This window comes from Bradysia coprophila, chromosome II (assembly GCF_014529535.1).
Source record: "Bradysia coprophila strain Holo2 chromosome II, BU_Bcop_v1, whole genome shotgun sequence".
Taxonomy (NCBI): Eukaryota; Metazoa; Arthropoda; class Insecta; order Diptera; family Sciaridae; genus Bradysia; species Bradysia coprophila.
In genome coordinates this window covers 3,942,632-3,963,196 of record NC_050735.1, presented here as the reverse complement: position 1 = coordinate 3,963,196, position 20,565 = coordinate 3,942,632, and the positions used below count along the sequence as shown (strand labels likewise).

The following is a 20,565-nucleotide window of genomic DNA, read 5'->3' as shown; positions in this document are numbered from 1 at the left end:
CTTTGAAGCAATAATTGCCTCTTTTCCACCTATATCAACTTTTATTGTATTTGTTCGACCTTGAAAACTGCTCCCGGTGTCCAGATTTTGGGTTGTACATACCGTTACATCGTTACATGACTTAAGACTATAGTCATAGCTACTGCTGCATTTCGTCAAATTATTTATTGATATGGTAAGTTGCAGGTTTATTGGATTTTTTTTTAAACACATGCCTTCATTGCTTAATTTTCACATTAAAACATTTATAATGTAACAGGCAAATGAGAAATAGTTGTTTGTTAACCTAGGGAAGAAAACAGGAAATTCCAACAAGATCGAAAAAGTTTGCAGCCAGAGCGAAGAGAGTAGCGTGAATAAGCGTTTAAATAAATAAACAAAACTCAATCTTATCACTGCATTTTAGTGGAGAAAATATGGGTATTCACGCTGCACGGACGAAAATGTATTGGAATAATTATACTGTTCAGTTCACATGTGTTGGGCATGGCGTGTTTTCACTTGTCCTATAATTTCATTTACGCAAGTATATGCAAAATAAACTTAAGCTCGAAACAATAATTATGTAGGATGTTGCAATGAAAATGATTACAGTTTTAATAATTGAACTACTGTTGTCTGCGAATAAGTATTATCTTCGGACAATCCATGCTTGAATTAAACAATTTTTTTAGTAGTGTGAAGGAACAATTACGGAACAGACGTTTCAATCATGTCTGCGGTTAGGCCGGTGGTAAGTGTTAATATCGAGTAAGTCGGTCAATTTAATCAATTTCATTCCATAACAATGACAATCAGTTGGTAATAATCAACACTGATATGGAAATCAAAACGACTACCAAAAAGTGTCCAACGAAGATACACTTCCGTCGAACTCACCTTAAAAGAAAAGCATATAATAAACGGCATGTCGGTGACCGCTTCTCCAACTTGTTCGACGCGGAAAAAAACGACTCGGAAGTTGTTGGACAGTACAAGAAAATTTTGAAATTCATTTTCCTACCAACAATATTAATGGGCGTCAGACTAAATTATGGATGGCAACCTCAACGCCATTTGATGATGTGGTTTACAATGTTCAATTTAGCGTTTGCATGGTGTTGTTTTCTTTATACGCAGTATGTGCACATTTCCAGCGAAAATGATAAAATGAAAGTGTTCAAAGTGTTTGCACTGTATGGTCTCGGCATATCGGTATGGTAGAATTTTGATTTGTGTCGGATGATGTGGTTCCACTCGCTTTACCTTTTTTTGATTTTTTTTTTCTGTATCCTACCAGCAAATTTTCTTTCCAACACTGATATTTGTATAATTAAGTCTGACCGGAAAAGCGATTCTCAATTTTCCAGCAAATTAAGCTCAATTGAGTTTTTCATGATCAATCAAATGAGTTTAAAAAAAAATCCGAAAAAGTAAAGCGAGAGGACTGAGACGAATGCCAGACCATGTAGTCTTTTTTCAATTTCCATGAAAGTGCATCGTAAAAGGGTTGAACTATTTGATGCGTTTCAAGAAAGTACAAGCTCTTCTAGAATTTATGCTAAACATTTGCCGTCAAAATTCAACCGACAAGAGGGCAGACATTTTAAAAAGCCAGCTGAGAAAGTTGTACAGTAAATTGAAAGTGTTCGCAATTTGTGTATTAGGCAATCTTGCGTTGTTCGTTTCGGTACCGGTAGTTTCGTACCTTCTAAATCAAGATTTAATTACACTCATACCCGCCATTATTCCGTTTGTCGATCAAACGACATTGCATGGATATCTGACGGCAAATTGTATCATGTCGGTGAATGGCTTATTGACCGCATGTGGTACCACCTTCTGTGCATGTTTGTATATTTTGTTGATATTCAATTTTACCATGCAAATCGAATTGATTGGAGACGACATAAGAAATTTGGACCGAATGTGGGCTGATAAGAAGCAATCATTGGGTAGCAAGCGAGCATTCCTACGGGACATTTTCATTAGATGCCAGGACTCGGATAAGTAAGTTTTTTAAATGTTCATTGTTGAAAACTTAATAGTGCGGGGCGTACCAATTTAAAATCTCGTCAAAACAAAAATTTGAAAGCACGGTCGTAATTTACTTTACGTGATTAAGCGATGCAAATAGTCTGAGAAAGAAAATGATCTTTCGTAGTTTTGAATTTTTGGGAAAACATTTTTTCATATTTTTTTGACTTTTTCCACATTTTCCTACACTTTCCTAGATTATTCAAATAAAATAAGTTTTGGGAAAAGTGTAGAAAAAACATAGCTAACGCCGACCCGTACGAAACACCTATTCGTATCAAAAGCCTTTAATGTGAAACTCTTCATTTCTCTTACTTCATTTTCTTCTCTGCTGAAAAACTATTCTCCCTTTAAAATCACTTACATTATCCACTCTTTGCCCTGTTATCATATACAACTAAATTGCCGGAGGCAATATAGACAGCCCCGTACGAAGACAAATTTCATAAATTCCTATTTAAACAGCTATATACCGCTATATTTAACTATATTTCACTATAAATAAACATTTCACAGATAAATATATGCTATTATATAGCTCTATATGTCTGTATATAGCTCAATATAGCTGTATATAGGTATATATAGATGTCCGTAAATGGAATCACTGAAACCCCACACACATAACAAATTATTTCCATGTTAACAGAAACTCTCTAAGTATCATTTTTCCCAAGATATTTCTATTTTACTAAAATCCAATATGGCCGCCGGCAGCCATTTTGTTAGGAGACCGGAAATAGTACCGACGCTTTACATTCGTTAATACCTTTCAAACAAAAAAAAATTCATGAAATTCGGTCAAAATTTACTCGAGATATTGTCAAAATACACCACGTTCACTGTACTTCCGAGTAGCCAGATAAGAGCTCACTCCAAGAGACCTAGCTCACGCTCCGGAGAACATAATTTCATAAAAATGATTGGTACGGTCAATACCTATCTAATAAAGCTAAAACAGACGAAATATGTTCAAATGTGGCCGACCTACAAGCTTGCCGCCCTGTGCCTGTTCCACACCAAGGGGTCTAACTCACGAGTCGGTCATCCGATTTCCATAAACTTTTTTTTTGTCGATCGGTATTGTAAATACCTTTTATTTGACGTATCACTTACAAGTTTAACGTTTAAATGTCCGGAGATATCTTCGAAAAACCGTAAAGCACTTATTGGGCCACAGCTCGGGAGGGGTCGATCCAAAATCACTCATCTTCGAACTTAGCCTGTCTTTTGACATTACCAAACGGGAAAAAAAAGAATTTTCAAAATCGGATGCGTTTTACTCAAGTTATCGTGCAGACAGACGGACAGACGGACAGACGCGGATTTGGCATCTCTAGACAACCACAATAGGTTTCCCCTTACTCAGGGAGTCCAATTCGACGTGTTACAAACGTATGCGTAAACCCATAAGACCCCAGTACTTCGTACGGGTCTAAAAAGAGAAAATGTTTTACCAAAAATAGTCACCCTCATGAGCGTGCACGCTTCGTCCAATCAAATAAAAATTCCCTCTTTCTGGTGACCAACAACTCAATGATTTAATTTTCAGTTACATTGTCGCAGTAAAGGAAATCTTTGATCGGAAAATGTTTGCTTTCTTCTGTGGTGCTTACTTTTCGCAGATCTTTTGTTTGTTCGAAATAGCACAGGTGAATATTTGAGGTAAATTCACTTATAAACCGAAAAATAAAATTTGACATGGACAGAATAACTGGATATCTGGATATTCTATTGCTTTGCTATTATTTCAAGAAATGATGTACTACTGCTACATCGGAACACAGAAAAATGTTGCGGTAGGTTTTCCTTAAGATGTAACGCAGCCACTAAACCAATCAATTTTTTCAAGTAGAACGAAAGATTATGCTCCCTGATATGTGGTACAAATTGGTACGAGTATGATATACAATCACAACAGGTGTTTATGTTGTTGTTGTTACATTCAAGTCAGAACCGCAGTGAGCTAAAAATCGGACCATTAGCTCCAATGAATTTGTCTACAGGAATAGAGGTTTGTTGTCAGAAAACACCATCTTAGGGATGGAAAACCTAATTCTAGCTATAGTACAAAGCTTCATGTTTTCATGCTTTCTTAATACAATTCATGCTACAGTGTGGCATTAATTCGATTCAGAATCTGAATCCGGATTCATGACAAAGAGAACAGTTATTTGTAATCATGAATCATCCATGTACCAATATCCAAACACGGTGAGATTGAAATAAATTTTAGTGGAAAGTGGTTGTACCCAAAATGTTGATGTTTATGATAGCGGGCTAGTTCCTGATCATTTTCCAATAAAAATTAAAATCGATTGTAAGGGGGTTCTTGAGATAACACATTTTCGCTAAAATTTATTCCAAGATCGCCGTGCAAATTATATTACAATGTGACAACCACCAACGCATGGGCGGATCAGACGGTTGGTGACGTGTAATGCTTAGTTTCCTCTTACTCCGTTTACGCTCCGTTTAGCTAAACCACGCCTCTTTTTAGCCCCGTACGAAGTACGAAGGGGCTTATAGGATTACGATGCCGTGTGTAATTGATGGAATTCGAAGCAGACGGTAAGGGCAAAGTGTTTGCCTATGTTCATAGATGACGAATCCGATGTTCATAGATGACGAATCCGCAATAAAAATTTGGGCCGTCTGTCCGTCTGTCCGTCTGTCTGTCACGTCGATATCTTGAGTAAATCAAATCCGATTTCAAAAAATTTTTTTCCCCTGAAAGATAGTCAAAATAGTGAGGCTAAGTTCGAAGATGGGCATATTCGGGTCGGCCCTTCGTGAGTTAGGGCCACCTAAGTGATTTAAGGTCTTTTGGTGATGTTTATGGCAAAATAAACGATGGAAATGTAAATGACACGGCAAATGATAGGTATTGTCAATACCAATCCAGGAAAAAAAGTTTTTCTAAATCGGGTGAGTGGACCGTGAGTTAGGGCCTTAGAAGTGAAAAGCTACTAGGGCCCTATGTGTATTTTACATTGAACTCGAGTAAATTTCATTCATAATCAAAGGCCGAATAGAATGTTGCTGAAAAAAAAAATTAATTTGGGTCCTCGGACTAAGGCCGCTACTAGGGCACTATGCGTATTTTACATACAACTCGAGTAAATTTCATCCGTTTTTCGTAATTTTTGTTTCATTTGAAAGATAATCGAACACCGAATAGAATGTTGTTGAAAAAAAAATTAAATTTGGGTCCTTGGACTAAGGCCGCTACTAGGGCCCTATGTGTATTTTACATATAACTCGAGCAAATTTCATCCGTTTTTCGTAATTTTTGTTTCATTTGGAAGGTAATCAAAGGCCGAATAGAATGTTGTTGAAAAAAAATTAAATTTGGGTCCTCGGACTAAGGCCGCTACTAGGGCCCTATGTGTATTTTACATATAACTCGAGCAAATTTCATCCGTTTTCCGTATTTTTTGTTTCATTTGGAAGGTAATCAAAGGCCGAATAGAATGTAGTTGAAAAAAAATAAATAAAATTGGATCCTCGGACTGAGGCCGATACTAGGCCCTATGTGTATTTATACTCAATAAATTAAAATTTTAGGGCTGTTTGAAATTTTTGTTTTATTTGAAAGGAACGTCGTACGGGGCTTCGTAATTGCGCTATGCGCAATTTCTAAGATGTACACATTACATAATAATTTTACTTTAACTACTTTAACCGGCGCATAGGCTTACGGTCAAAGTAGGGTGACAGACGCACTAGGGTCACGTACGCAATAGATATACGGGTTTGTACGGGGCTCAGTCGCAGCAAACGCTCCGACTGTTCTGATGGCTCGTTTATTGTTTAAAGAGTAAACAGAGTGCAAACGGAGCGTAAACGGCGTGAGAGGAAATCAACACTATGAATCGTGAGTACGACGAATGAGAATTTTTGATTTTTTACTTTTGTTTTTGGAGCTCAGGCTAAATTCTTTTATTTGCTCAACAGATGGCAATGTCTCAATGCAAACTATCCTACACTTGTTCATGGAAAGTTTTGCTGCTGTCTTGTGTAAGAGGCTAGCCGAAGCAACTGAAGATGAACAGTCCACTCTGAGTCAGACTCTGACCTGTGACATCCGCTAGTTCTCGAGGTCGAAACAGCTTTCCTTTTTTTGCCACTTTACGTGATGTGCGGGAAAGGGAAGAGCTATAGCTCTGTTTGTCGTTCTAAATGATGTTACTCCGAAAGATGTTTCTTTGAAGTTCAATAAATGTGAAAAGGAGACTTGTTTTGGTTTTCACTTAAAAAAACGACTTTCGTGCTTACAACAACTTTCGACCGTAAAACTTGTCTATAAATTATTTAAGTAAAGATTTTTGAACGCATTTTTAGATTCTCAGAAGCATCTACAGTTACTACGCCATTTTAAAGAACATCTTGTAAACAGTTATGAAAATCTTCGGCACAACAACAGCGGAAGCGATTTACGTCATTCATACCACCTATGTCACAAGTTAAATAAAAAAGCTTTATTGGAAAATGCTTAGAAATAAATTCAATGTTCATATGAGTTTAGAATTGGTTTGTATTTAATTTCCGACCACCATGCACCTATCGAGCATAAAATAGTTTTTTTTTACCGAGTGGATAAATTCCAACAAGAGATATGTTTGTGACCTGAGCGAAGCGAGGGCCGCAGTATCGCTAAAGTTAGAATTTCTAATTTCTCCCAGAGGTCAAGACAACGTATTCCATATGTGTGACATTTAAAGCTTTTGTCCACGAAACAAAAAACATCAATTTGTTGCATAAATTTTAAAAAACAAAGTGACAGTTCAACTCAGAAAAGTTATATTTTCTCACCACGGGAGAGAATGTGCTGCTCATTTCTCACTAGAAATGTCATTCTACCAATCGGCAATAAAACATAATTTTCTCGTATTGATGGGTATTGAAGGGAGAAAATACGTTAAATCACTCATGTAAAAAATACAAAATTTTTGGCGTACTAAATAGTGAATTAGGCCTGTGCAAGTTTGTTCGAATTCAAAGAATTAAATATTTTGTAAAATGTCCCCAAAATGTCGAACTAATGAACTGATAAAAACCAATCGATCTGACATATGTGAATGCATCGTGAACGATGAGTGTGCGGTAGATGCGTTGATATTACTGCCCCACAATCAGTCACTGTCTTATCGAAAATTTTCACGTCCCCCGACTTAATGTCGGCAATCGCAAATATTTCACCCGCATTCCCGTTCCTACTGACGTCCATTAAGGTCGGTGACGTTTTCAACTGATACAACCATGTTAATATCGGCTCGATGTCATCTTTCACATTTCGGATACCGATAGTGTGTGTGTTGTGGTTGTTGGAAATACCAAAGTAATCTTGTTAATTCATTTTAATTCAGTTTAAACTTAGTAACTTTTCATTCTGTTACTATTTCTTCAGGACTAAACATCTAAATTATTTCCTCGTCAATAAAGTCAATTTTGGTTTCATTTTAAAACTATTTTGTTCATCCTGCTACGCGAATCCTCCACTTCCAACAGGTTATGGGCCCAGTTATCAGGAGAACAATTAACAAATGACGAATTTTGGTTTTAATGTGAAACTTGATAATAGTCGGAGCAGTACAGAATCAATAGGCGTACAGAGAAACGAAGCAATCTTTCATGTGTAATAATTGTGGAAAGTCAAGCAGAATCGACAAACGGAGAAACGAAGCAATTGGTTCATATGTAAATTGTGGGCAGTCAAACAGCAGTTCAATACCACGACAAACGGAGAAACGAAGCATAGTTAAATGTGGATGTCGTGAAGAAATTAAATTGGTTTCGCGGTAACGGCAGTACCAGTTACGGGGATGCACTGGTTTTGTGCATCATAGAGTGATGGCGGTAAACTTCGGATCATGGTGTGATTTGCCTGCGGAGGTAGTCACATAAGGATTCACTCTAAAGGATGAATGGATTTTAAGCCGAACGTCGGCAGACAATGGTATCAAAGGCCTAGCCGAAAGTCGGTAGGTGTGATGGACGTACAACTGGATTGGTTGGAGATCAACAATCGAAATTGGAAAATCGAACTTTGTATAATGTTTCTTACGATTGAGGAGGAGAAGGTTACAAGATTAAGGAGGAGTGTTGGAAATACCAAAGTAATCTTGTTAATTCATTTTAATTCAGTTTAAAATTAGTAACTTTTCATTCTGTTACTATTTCTTCAGGACTAAACATCTAAATTATTTCCTCGTCAATAAAGTTAATTTTGGTTTCATTTTAAAACTATTTTGTTTATCCTGCTACGCGAATCCTCCACTTCCAACAGTGGTAACGTAGGTGCTGTAACCATTGTTCAATTTTGCCATACATTTTAGATCCTCACAATGTCCCATCGAACTGGTCAAATCATGATGGATCACCGGTACAACCAAGGCTGTATACTTTGAGGAGGTCACACAGACCGCCATTTTATTAGATACGCGGGAACACGCCACTTCTGATGATTTTACATTCACACAGACCGCCATTTTATTAGATACGCGGGAACACACCACTTCTGATGATTTTACATGTAAAGAAATTCCCCACATCATCAAGACGACGAGAATCATCAGAGTAGGTGAATTTTTGTATGAAATCGGCCATTTTATCATCAACTGTGGTGTGTAACCCGCGTATCTGTATCTGCGTGACCTCCCCAAAGTATACAGCCTTGGGTACAACAGATTGTCTTATGTCATAGATCTCAACGATTTTTCGAGTGGCACAATTTGAACTTATTTGGATCAGTGAAACGTCCAGTTATCAACGGTCATTAGATTTGTAAATATATTTGTTTTGCCAATTGGTTTGCCATCAGTCAAATTCAATAGTTCTTAGTTCTCAAATTTCAAAAAAAAAGTCTCCAAAACTCCGTTGCTCCTGTTCTTTTTCGAACAGAAAAATGTTAAAAGTCGACTTGGCCTATCAATTTTAGAAGTGAATTGGTTCCATCCCATTGCATAGAACATTTTATTTAACCATGGATGGCAGAGTATTAGTATATTACGTTCTTGTTTGGAGATTTTTATTTTGCCGATAGGGAGGTTTGTAGCCAGAGCCGAAGGCGAGGGTTATAATCCCTCGTGGCAAAATAACAATCCCAAAGCAATTACGTAAGGTAATTTTATCAGAATTTTATGAAAAATAGAAAAATTACCTTCGTGCTTATTTTAAAAGATCAACCAGGCTTTATTCACATCACATCCCAATATGATCAACATGTACAAACAGTTAACATTTTTCCGGCACAAAACTTACGTTCGCTTGCTCTTAAAAAATTTAACCAAAGACGATTGAACCGCACCGAATCCCCCAGCACACTGCAGCGAGTTTGAGATCCATGTCGGAAGTTTTTCGATAATTTTCCGTTGTGAATATCTTTCGTCGACCAACAGCACCGATGCATAATCGTTAATATGTCGAACCGCTCGACCTACGTGTAACAGTACAATCGAATTACAAATTACGAAATCACGGACATTCTGCTACATTACCAATGCACTGATTGACCGATTTCAAGCAAATGTTCTCGTAATATTCGGCTCCGCTGCCACTACCAAATTTGCGATCCAAATACGCCATTTTCTCCACCAGTTCCGGACTGTTTTTGTTCGGATACGGCATGCCAATGACAATAACACATCGTGCTAGGTCATCCGAAAAATTCATACCTTCGCTCAGCTTACCACCGACTACACTAAACAGAATGGCACCGCTGCTCGATTTATTTCTGGTCGCTGCTGCATAGTCGCTCAACATTTTTTCGACCTGACCACTGAGACGAGGCTCTTTGAATATCTGTTTCTTCTTCTTAATGTCGTCCAGGCCTTTAACCTCCTCCAGGAATGAGTAAAATGTTTCCAGGTAATCGTAGGAGCTGAAAAAACATACAACACCACCGGGAACAACGTTGCACACATTTCGTAGCGTCGATGAGAGATCTTTCAGCTGAGGAAATTGTCTGTTTTGTTTAAAGAAATGTTTTGTAGAAAAGTGCAGCTCAATGTTACCATTTCCTTGTTCAATCGGTTGGCAAAATTGAAAGAGAATTTAGTGTTGCTCGGACCCGACGACACAACCAATGGCAGAACGTTTTCCTTTGGAACGACATGACTAAACGAAAAATCTCTAACTCTGTCACTGTGAGATGCAAACAATTGATTTTTGAATTCACTTATGGGTTGCATGGTACCACCGGCAACAATGACCTAAAAATTGGGAACGGTTTATCAAGAAGTGCTAGAGATTGCTTAACAATGTGAAATTGAGTCACTTACCGATCGACATTCTTTCAAAATGTCGTTGAAATGACCACTCGGATTCAGCAGCACATATTTCATGGAAGATTTAGTTTTCGCATTGGCATTGGTGTTGTACGACAACAAAACTCGTCCATCGTCAATGTTCTCCACAAGGCACTCCAGAAACTTCAACAACAAACGCAAGGATGATGACAGTATTGGATCGCCAATTTTGGGCAATTCTGCGGTGATCTCGGACGTCTTATCATCGACTTTAGGTTGGGTTTTGTTCAATTTTTTGTCGGCCAATTGCTTCAAAAATGACTTGGCGTCAGTTTTCGGCGTGGGCACCACAGTCGGAACGATATTTGTGCCGAATTTCTGTGAAAATCCTTGAACCTTTTGTGATAGTCGGGTCTTTTCGCAAAAGTCCAGGATGTCGTTGACTTTGATGTTGAAGAAATCTGCCTCAACCATTAAATCGTAGCCGGATACCATACGTGTAGACGACTTGGCTGTGTCGCTACTTAAGAGCTTGACTAATTGTTTCGTTACGAAAATCAATTGGTTGATTTTGAGCAAATTTTTCGCACTGAATCGAAGTGAATATTTCGTTTTGTAAGCGTTCAATTGATCGCGAGCTGCTTGCAATTGGACCAATGTCAGTTCGGCACTGTACACGGACGTTAAACTGTCCACCAAATTGTGAGCTTCATCAATTATCACGATGCTGTTGGTTAAATTCAATCCGCTTTGCTGACGGGTTCGTTTATGCAGCAGCATTTGGTACGGTATCATCACCACATGCGCATCCTTGGCAGCCAATCGGGACGAGTAATACGGACATCCCTTTTCTAACTTCGATTCTTTCACCAAATCCTCAATGTCCATAATGTCAGCAAGCGATTCATCGCGCAGATTTTCAATTGTCTGTCTCGAATAGAAACCACAACGGGCCGGCTCAGTTTTCTTTTTCTTCGTTGCCCTTCCATCGGATATTTGAGTGGGTTGTGAAGTGGTTTGCTTTTGTAGTTCCAGACATCGGTCGTTTATCAGACTGTTGGAATTCAATTTCCTAACGGAATCGTTGATGCAATAGTTTTGGCGAGAGGCCAATGACACGACCCGGATCGATTTGCCGTAAACGGTTGACTTTATTGCATTTACGACTTGGGTCAGTTGTGAGTGAGTTCGGCTGCAGAAGAAAATCTGCGGAAGACAGTCGATTTGTAAGGTGTTACCGGACTGCGGATTGAGTAACCAAAAACTGACTCACCTGAACTCCTGGATATTTCTTTTCGTCTGTTTCGTCATCCTCTTCTTCCCCTCTGTCATCATAGTTTTCGATAAGAAACTCATCCGCCTCATCCTTTTCTCCACCATCATCTTCAGCTTTAGTTGATTCATTAGGCTTCGCGTTTTTGTATTTGACTTTGCTCTTCTTCGCCCTACGATCCCTAATCGCAACCATTTCCTTCTCATGCACCGTTAATCGTTCCAATATTTTCCGCAAATTCACCAGAGATTCTTTTTTCAAAATCACTTCATGTTGACTGTCCAGCCAATTGACTTCGTTGCTTTTCTCCTCTTCGCGAATTTTCTCCGTCAATCGGTCGATATCTTCGGACAATTGCTGATTCACCAGTTGCTCATGATCACACAACCATTTCAATGCACCACAAGTTAAACTTAATGATTTTCCAGTTCCTAAAATGAGCAAAAAATTCGACGAATTGACAATTATGTTACTGTTGTTTTCATATTCCTGTTTACCTGTTGGACTTTCAAATATTCCGATCTGCTTGTTTTCAAGAACCGAGTACAAATTGGTCATGAAATCTTGCTGAATTTGGTACGGGGGAAAAGGAAATTCGAATGTTGTCGGTGTGGGAAGTGATTTTGATGGCTCATATCCAATCATGTTTATTAAGTACTTAAAAACACCGAAACAAACGACACTTTACCGGTCACACAGAATTTTTGTAAACAAACTTCTTTTTCTCGGATATTATAACTTGCTAGTCGGAGATTTTCAATCCATATAAGCAGACGTGCGTTTTCGTTTTATTCATAAAATTATGTTTGCACTTCAATGATAGATGCCGGCAGGATATGAATATTCTTTCTAGGTCAAACGTAAGTACTCGGAAAGGACAACAAGTTTCAAATTAAAAGCATTGAATTAGGTGTCAGGTAACTCAGAAGCAATCCGTTAAAAATTGTCTAAAAATACTTAAAACATTTCTCTCGATTCTCGTCACTCGTAATCGATTGAAACAAAAAAAAAAACCAGCTTTAAAGACTAGGATGGACGAATTTTTCATTTTTTAGCTAATCGCATGATAAAAAAGGGATTACCCAAGTATTTTCAAAGCTTTTGTTCAAAAAACTTACCTGTCCTAGTTTCTCTATGAGCTTATCTACCAGATATACCTTACTCGACTTTGGTTGGGAAAACTTCCTTTCTTTTCCGTTCTCAACCATTTCTTGCATCTCTTTCGCATCCGAATGCAGAGCTTGATCTCAGTCAATAGTAATGGCGACACCTCACACCTGTCACTAATCATTAGGAATAGGATGTTCAGTTCAAAGTGTAACGGACCTTATCCTCAAATGGGTATATTAGTAATTCGTTTGAAACGAGAGGTCAAACATTTTCGACTTAAAGTCTTGTATTGGGCTCGGTATTAGGTATACACATGTAATAGATGGAGGCACTAGTCATTATGATGGCGTGTGTGTTATTGATATAGCCATAGAGGTACACTCGAGAGGTGACATGGTGGCGCTGTTGATCAAAGGAAACCACAAAAATATATGGAAAACCAAACATGTTCAAATAATAACAGCGCCACCTTGGCACCTCTCGAGTGTAACTCTATGGATATAGCTTATTACATCGTACTCTGGTTTCCAAGCAATTATGAATTCTTGTGCTATACACATTAGCATTTAGTAATAGGAGGATGTTTAGAGATTACTACACTTCTTAGTTTTAAAATCCAAAAAAAATCTCAAAAACTTCGTAGTCCCTGTTCTTCCTGAAAAATGGTAAAATTCAACTTTGTGGATACTTGAACTATCAACTTTAAAAGTATTGGTTCCAGTCCATCGCTTAGAATATTTTCTTTAACGGTAGCCGAGAACGGTTACATGACCCGTATCATATTCGAAACCCACCCAAAATATAATTTGAATTAAATGCCATTGGATATCATGCTGCTACGAGTACCATAACTAATTTGATCGATTTATATAATGTACCAAAATACAAGAGGACCACTCGTAATTTTACCTAACAAAATGCTCTAGAACCTTGAACCATTGTACAGTGACCTGTTTACGCGCTATACGCACAGTACACGTACTGAATAAATAACCGTCTTTTAGCAAAATTCGAGTTCAAAAGAGACAAAGTTGGTATGGGTGAGAGAGACACGTTTTTCCTTCAAATTTTCACGTGTAGTGTGATTCTTGCGCAGAGAGAATATACAAATTTTTGTAAACATCGTCATTCATCGAAACGCAATCTCAAGAAAAGACGCAATCAATGGTTTGTGGTGTTAAAATATTTTCGGATTTTCGTTGCAATATTAAATGAAACTGTTCATCGCGATGAAACAATTTACAAATTTGTTTAAATTTTAAATAGTTGATAGATGATGTGATTATTGCTGTGGATCATCAGTATAGTAACGAATCTCATATTATATGTGTGTCATAATACGAAAAGAAGTGACGAAGGTTGTGTATAATATAGCTAGTGTGTGAATACAATATGACAATAAAAGAGATAATCGTGTCAGTGGCGGATCAATTAGCGTACAGCCAAGTTTCTAAAGTAACAACTTCCGAATTCACTTTTAATCTAGTCACACGGACTACGCCAAAAGTGTTGTTAATATTTGCATTTGTCATCACGATACGCCAGCTCTTTGGGTAATGTACTAACTAGTTTATGATGTCATGCGTGCTTATTTTTAGCTTTACAAAGAAATCAAAAGATTTAAATGTTATAATAGTCGCGCCAGAAAAGAGTGAATTTTTTAAATAGGTCGTGATCGCGATTCCAGGTCGCTGATTTTTCGGTGTGTTTGCGAAATGTTAGGAAACATTCAGAAATATGCTTGCGGTTTCTTATTTCATTTTTTTTTATTGTTGTCAGAACTCATTAGCATTGGCATTTAGTCTTAACATTAATAATTCCAGTCAGCAGTTTTTTCTAACACATAAAGATGGAATTCCGACAATAACTAATTGTAGGTTCTACGCGTTGTTATATATTCACATTTATAAGATGGAATGAAATCACGAGTAACAAGAAAAAATGATTTGAAAAGTTCTGTAGAAAAATAGGTAATAAAAAGAGCAACAAAAAAGACTCACATCGAGAATAATTTCTACAATAATTCAATAACGATTCGCTTGGACCGTTCCGGAAACTATTAATTTCAACTTATAAGAAATCGATTTTATACCAAAAGGAGTGTAAGACCGACATATGAGAAAGTCTACAAGATAAATTTTCGAGTTTCTATATACGATTTGTCGTAAAATTTATTTTTTTTTCTCGGAAAGATGAATGTTTCAGAAGAAATCGATTCATTTTATCAATTGTAGATTCATATGTACATAGATCGCACGTAGGCGTGGACCATAAACCTTGCACTTCCTTATGAATAAAAGAATCTATAGGTGTCCGACGACTGGTACATGTCAGGAGACTGGTGCCGATCTTGTCTTAGTTTTCCATTTAGTGATTTAGGTAAGACTATACATTGGAATTGTTCCTCAATTATTGATATCTCGACCTAATGTTTGCAAGTTGCAATCAAACTCAATACAGAAAAAATTGACCAAATATTCAGAGTAGCTAGTTGAATGATCAATAAACCATAAAAGTTATCCGAAAAAACTAAAGGTTTTTACTACCGATTATTATTAGTTGACAGGGCCGGACAGGTCGGTGATGTACATAGAGATTTTTGATTTTTTTTTTTTGTATGAATGAAGGGCAATGAAGGGTTTTGATTTAGCCATGATCGATCATTATTGTGCATATATGCGAAGCTCATTCTAGTTAGAGAACGACTCTGTTATTTGACAATGAAAAACGTTTCTTCTATGTTACAGAGTCTTATGTCGACCATAAGAAATACTTTACTCAGACTAAAATGTTTCATGATGTTTCATGATAAAACTAATGAAGAAAGGAATTTTCATAGAGCTGTTTGTTTGCTTAGATACCTCCCTAGCAGCTTTTAACGACAAGTGCACTCTGGACCATCGGCTTAACGTTAATTCTAAACCACGTCTCGAAGTATGCAAAATAAATACTCTCTGAGAAAATTTAGGTGCTTTTTTGATATCTCGCCTAAATGTAGGCTAGACATATGTACACAAATTCACTGTATTTGGGTTACGTCATACGAGTCATTCAGTGTGTACATCGTTGCAGCCACCAAACAATGCGACCACCCAAATTATAAAGCTTGAGTGAACTTTAGGACGTTACTAACGATATAATCTCTAGAAAAATTCAATGTAAAATTGTCTGACACGGGATCTGAACCCGGATCATTTTAGAGGAAGGCTAATACAAATGTAATCCATGGAATGTACAAAACCTCTAACAATATTTAAATACAACTGCGACAGTGCATTTTGTGGGTTAGCAATAAGTGGTATCTAAGTAAAGGGAAGCAGAGTTTCTAAGCTAATTTCAGATATTGTATGTAGATAGATAGGTTAGAGTTTTGGGAGACTTCTTCCATTAAGTGTCATATCACCAAAACTTCAGGTGGAAAAGTAATGTGTTCAATTATATGTGGAACGATAGTGTGTGACATAGTCAGCTACAACACCCCATAGTCAGTTTTACGTAACTACTAAGCCATCCCAAACATAGTGACTATTATTCAGAATTTTTCTGACTGAATTATGCTGAATTGATCAAAAATTACCGAAATTGCCTTTTCATTAAATTTCGCCAATTTTCCGTAATTTTAGTAATTTAAATTCCCGATAATATCCTCTGGCTTAAATCAGTAACAAACTAAATGCTAGTGACGCTTACCGTCTGCAGTCTGTGAAACTTTGGAAAGCTACGTTTGGTTGGATATACTTCAATAGCTGTTCATCTCTTAAGGTCAAAGTTCAACTTATCTTTCAACCGATGATCTAAAGCTATTATCATCTGTTAACGACAGCATCGACAAAAATATAGAGTTATGCCTTATACAGCAAAATGATCTAAAACTATTGAAGTAATAGATTTTGCATTATCCAGATTATTGGTTTAGTCTGCAAACAGAAACCAGGGCTCAAAATTTGCTAAAATTTTCCAACATTTGCTAGAATTTGCTCTCAGAAAATTTGACAAATTCTGGAAAATTTTGGAAAATATTAGCAAATTCTAGCAAATTTTGGCAAATTTTAGGACATTTGGAAAATTCAATTTCCCAAAAATAGGACCTGAAAGGAACCGTCACTTAATGCACTTAATGCATTAAAATATCTCACGTATTGCTCATAAATTTCATGAAAGGAAAACATTCACTAAAGAATCGACCACGATTCTTACTCCCCTGTAATATTCGTGTTTTTGTAATTTATGTATGCGGGGCGTATGTATAATTTTCGCGTAACTATAGTGCAGGGAAATAAAATGTTTAACGATGTCTATGGCTCGCGTTTCGTGTGCACAAACAAAAAAACACTGTTGGTATACAACAGTATACTAGTATACTTACATCATAAATACAAATTAAAAATGCACATTTGTAGGGTCTGTGTATTGTGCTACGGTTGAACGGATATTGATTTTAGAGTTAGTTAGAGCTAGTTTTTTTTAGTTAATTTAATCGTTGTTGTGTCTGAATGGATGGTCTAGGTCTATTAATGTATGTCGATTAAATTCTTTAAATTTGATGAATTCTATCCAACTAAGCCAAAATTTCAAAATAGAAAAAAAAACAATTTTTCCTCACAGCATCTCAGAGTTCATTTCAACTTTTGTACTTTTACTCTAGAAATCCAATTGAATGCCAACCAGATCCGAGCTATGAAAAATACACAAAACAAATTGAAACCAGATGTTGGATAGAAGGTAGTTACATAATCCGCGAGCATTTAGAAGGAACAATTGGAAAGAATCTCGTCAACTATGGCATCGGTACGAAGATGAGAAACGAGGAGCGAATGTATCAAACTTACTACCAATGGGTGACACCGTCTCTGCTGATCATGGCATTGATATTTTACTTTCCGCATTTTGTGTGGCATAACTGGGAAGGTGGGACAATGGAGAAGTTATTGAAAGATATCGGTGAGGGAGTTGGATGATGTTTTTCCCAACTGTAATAAGTGAGTAAAAAGAATTTTGTTAATCAACAGACTCACCGTACATTCAGGAGGACTGTTGGAACAATCAACGAGAAAGACTTTTACGATATATGCATGGGCCCAAACGATACCATCGTCACTACGCAATTAAATATTATCTTTGCGAGTTCATTGCACTGTGCGCATTGGTGTTCAACATGAACATGATGTCCGTGGTGTTCAATAACTTTTGGGTCGAATATTTTCCGGCGATACGAGCACTTCTTAACCATAACTTCGAAGATTTCACCAAACAATCATCGGTTCTGTTCCCATCGCAGGCCAAATGCGACTATTTCAACTTTGGTAGCAGTGGAAGTATTCAGCATATCGACGCGTTGTGCATTCTACCACAAAATGTTGTTAATGAGAAAATTTTCGTTTTTCTCTACTTCTGGATGATTATGTTGCTGTTCTTCTCGTTCTTTCACGTCATTTGTGTGGCGGTGAAGGTCATTTATCAGTGTAGGAAGGACAAAGAGTTCGGTTTCTATCTCGTTCAAGCAATAATTAAGAAAAATCTGAGTCCTGTTCTTGTCGAAGACTTGCTAGAAGCAAAAAAAGTGAATCCTCAATAGCAGTTAATAGCCGGCAATGCGGCAGAAACCCATTTAGGTCGACCAAAATATCCAGATAGTGACTGACCGCAACTGCCAATGTATATATCATCGTTTTAAGTATTTTGTCGCTAGTGTGATCTAGGTTACAGCTCAATATTACCGGACGCGTATTCTTCGAAACTAGTCGAAATTTTAAGTTTAATTCGAGATGAAATTAAGCGAGACAATTCTTGCGTAAGTGATTTGGAGAAAAAATATTCTTCAATATCGACATGAATGACCTGCATTAAATAGTTTAAAGTTCTAACTTTTTACAGCTGGTTTGACCTATCAGGTTTTTAAATACAAATTCCAGGATGTCCTGAAATCTTCACTGGTCAGGTTAGAAATAAAAGCGTGGTCCAGGTCAACACTGGTTTTAAGTAATTGCAGTTCAAGCTCGGGCTAATCTATCTCGAGCGTCTAACAAATTCAAATTCTAACATCCTCATAGAAACTGATAGTTGAAAGTAGGAAAAGGCAAATTAAACCATCATTTGTCCTGCACAAAAAATTTACGTCTGGTGATAGGTATGGACTCATTAAATAAGTGTCATAATATGTCAGTGACCGAACACCGTCAAAATTCACGAACAAGTTCCTCAATGTCTTCAATGTATAAACATGTCCAAGGACTTTTCCATAGATTGCACTATTAGACAAGTGGATGGTGAAGTTTCATTTATTTCTAACTTATTCAGCCAAACGAAACATGCAATCTCTATAGATCGAACAGTGTGGTCTAAGTGATAACTACTTGATAGGGAAGCTGAATGAAGCTACTAGAGTGAGAACTATGATGGATTGTTTTCGCTGTATATCTGAAATTCTTCGGCCTAGCGTGCAAGGCTGTAAAATTTGCGGAGGACGCAGATAGCCATTTTATTAGATACGCGGAAACACACCACGCCTGATGATTTTACATAAAAAACGACGACAAGAGGTGAATATATGCGTGACCTCTTCAAGGTTGCTTGTGTGTGCAATAAAATATTTGCTTATCGAGATGTGTTAGTGAACTGATAAAGGATAACCCTAACCCATTGTATAAAATCAGGTTTTAAAATTAATACAACAAGTGTTGTCACAACTAACAAACAACGTGAGAAACTTCCATTTTTTAAAAAATCCACAATTTCCATCGACATTCAGTTAGGTCTTTTTAGATTTTGAAATACTAGATTTTGCATTTAATTAGAACAACGTGTACATAGCGCACCATATCACTAAATCTAGTACTTCGGAATATTAACTGCAAAGTGGATAAATATATTTGTGTGTTCGTAGGAAGATCAATACACATCAAATCATATAAAGAGTTTCTAAGATAATTTTGTTGGCTGGAGGATTATGTTTTTGCTAAGTTTATTTCGAAAACGTAGACTAGAGTATACGAAAATTGAGAGTATTTATACTGTAAGTTAAGACGAATTCTATTTTTTATTAGACCGATAAGTTATGAGTATAAGTAGTGTCTTATGAATTGTGTACTTAATTTATTACTCAGGAATAATAAAGTTGAAATAACGACTTCCGCTAAATTAAAAATTAGCTTGACAACTAATTTTATTAATCCTACAAACTGTCTTTTCAATGCCTTTACTCTTACTCTTACTCATACACGCTTCGTGTTTGGAGATTTCTAATGTCATTAGAGAATTTTAGGTGAGCCATGTCATCTCACAAGTGAAATATGTTTACTAAAACGAGACTTAGGATTCTTATTGACTCATGATGTTTGCATAGGAAATTTTGCGGACTTATCAGTGATTTTGAGGCCTTCGTGCATTTCGACTTCAATCAGTATATGTATGGCCAGGCAAGTGCTTCTCTGTTTTAATGAATCTTCATGTGAAAAACTGTTAGATTCGACGATTTATTATGCTAAACAATTCGCATTGGATTACTAGTGGTATGTACACATTTAATCAGGTTATAACAGATTATTGTAACTTGAGCTAGCTAGTTCGAATTTTTGACCAGTAAGTCATTGCCTCCAGTGCTCACAATCCGTCCTACCTCGTCTTACTGGATCTCTCGATGGAGTGACAAATTTGGATAACGAAGATGTAGCTGGATACCACAGTCAGACTGAGTGTTTTCCGGTGTTTACATGAACTAGCTCTCTAAGGATGTATTGACTGCTCGAGTTGTGATGGCTTATGCGCGGATTGGAGTAAAATAAGTAAAATAAGTAAAATAAGAGACCTAATACACTGTATAAGAATGAACTCAAATGAAAACTGACATAAATTGAAAAATTTTATTCGCAAAAAATATAGGGTCTCTAGTCAAATCAGCGCTGCTGCCTGGTTAACTTA

At 36.9% G+C, this 20,565-nt stretch overlaps 3 protein-coding genes across 7 annotated transcripts; 2 read left to right on the top strand and 1 right to left on the bottom strand.

Moving 5' to 3' along the window:
• Nucleotides 1-610: 610 nt before the first annotated feature.
• Nucleotides 611-6,538, top strand: LOC119067426 (odorant receptor 67d-like). 5 transcript variants are annotated; one of them, XM_037170433.1, is made up of 7 exons: nucleotides 611-733; nucleotides 799-1,118; nucleotides 1,514-1,989; nucleotides 3,569-3,668; nucleotides 3,726-3,815; nucleotides 3,872-4,030; nucleotides 6,361-6,538. In XM_037170433.1, the coding sequence occupies exons 2-7, from the start codon at nucleotides 1,038-1,040 to the stop codon at nucleotides 6,409-6,411; spliced, it is 957 nt and encodes a 318-aa protein (XP_037026328.1). In that variant the 5' UTR covers nucleotides 611-733; nucleotides 799-1,037; the 3' UTR covers nucleotides 6,412-6,538. The 5 variants fall into 5 exon arrangements, with proteins under 5 accessions (XP_037026328.1, XP_037026320.1, XP_037026304.1 ...); XM_037170425.1 differs by having other exon boundaries at nucleotides 799-1,194; XM_037170409.1 differs by having other exon boundaries at nucleotides 799-1,194; nucleotides 1,475-1,989; nucleotides 3,726-3,809.
• Nucleotides 6,539-9,186: 2,648 nt separating this feature from the next.
• Nucleotides 9,187-12,258, bottom strand: LOC119067418 (ATP-dependent DNA helicase DDX11). The gene is made up of 6 exons (XM_037170388.1): nucleotides 12,036-12,258; nucleotides 11,539-11,969; nucleotides 10,299-11,471; nucleotides 10,032-10,229; nucleotides 9,516-9,969; nucleotides 9,187-9,454 (listed from the first exon to the last, which is right to left on the bottom strand). The coding sequence occupies exons 1-6, from the start codon at nucleotides 12,181-12,183 to the stop codon at nucleotides 9,276-9,278; spliced, it is 2,583 nt and encodes an 860-aa protein (XP_037026283.1). The 5' UTR covers nucleotides 12,184-12,258; the 3' UTR covers nucleotides 9,187-9,275.
• A 1,534-nt stretch (nucleotides 12,259-13,792) lies between these two features.
• Nucleotides 13,793-19,826, top strand: LOC119067415 (innexin shaking-B-like). The gene is made up of 3 exons (XM_037170373.1): nucleotides 13,793-14,201; nucleotides 17,294-17,589; nucleotides 17,658-19,826. The coding sequence occupies exons 1-3, from the start codon at nucleotides 14,041-14,043 to the stop codon at nucleotides 18,221-18,223; spliced, it is 1,023 nt and encodes a 340-aa protein (XP_037026268.1). The 5' UTR covers nucleotides 13,793-14,040; the 3' UTR covers nucleotides 18,224-19,826.
• Nucleotides 19,827-20,565: the final 739 nt, after the last annotated feature.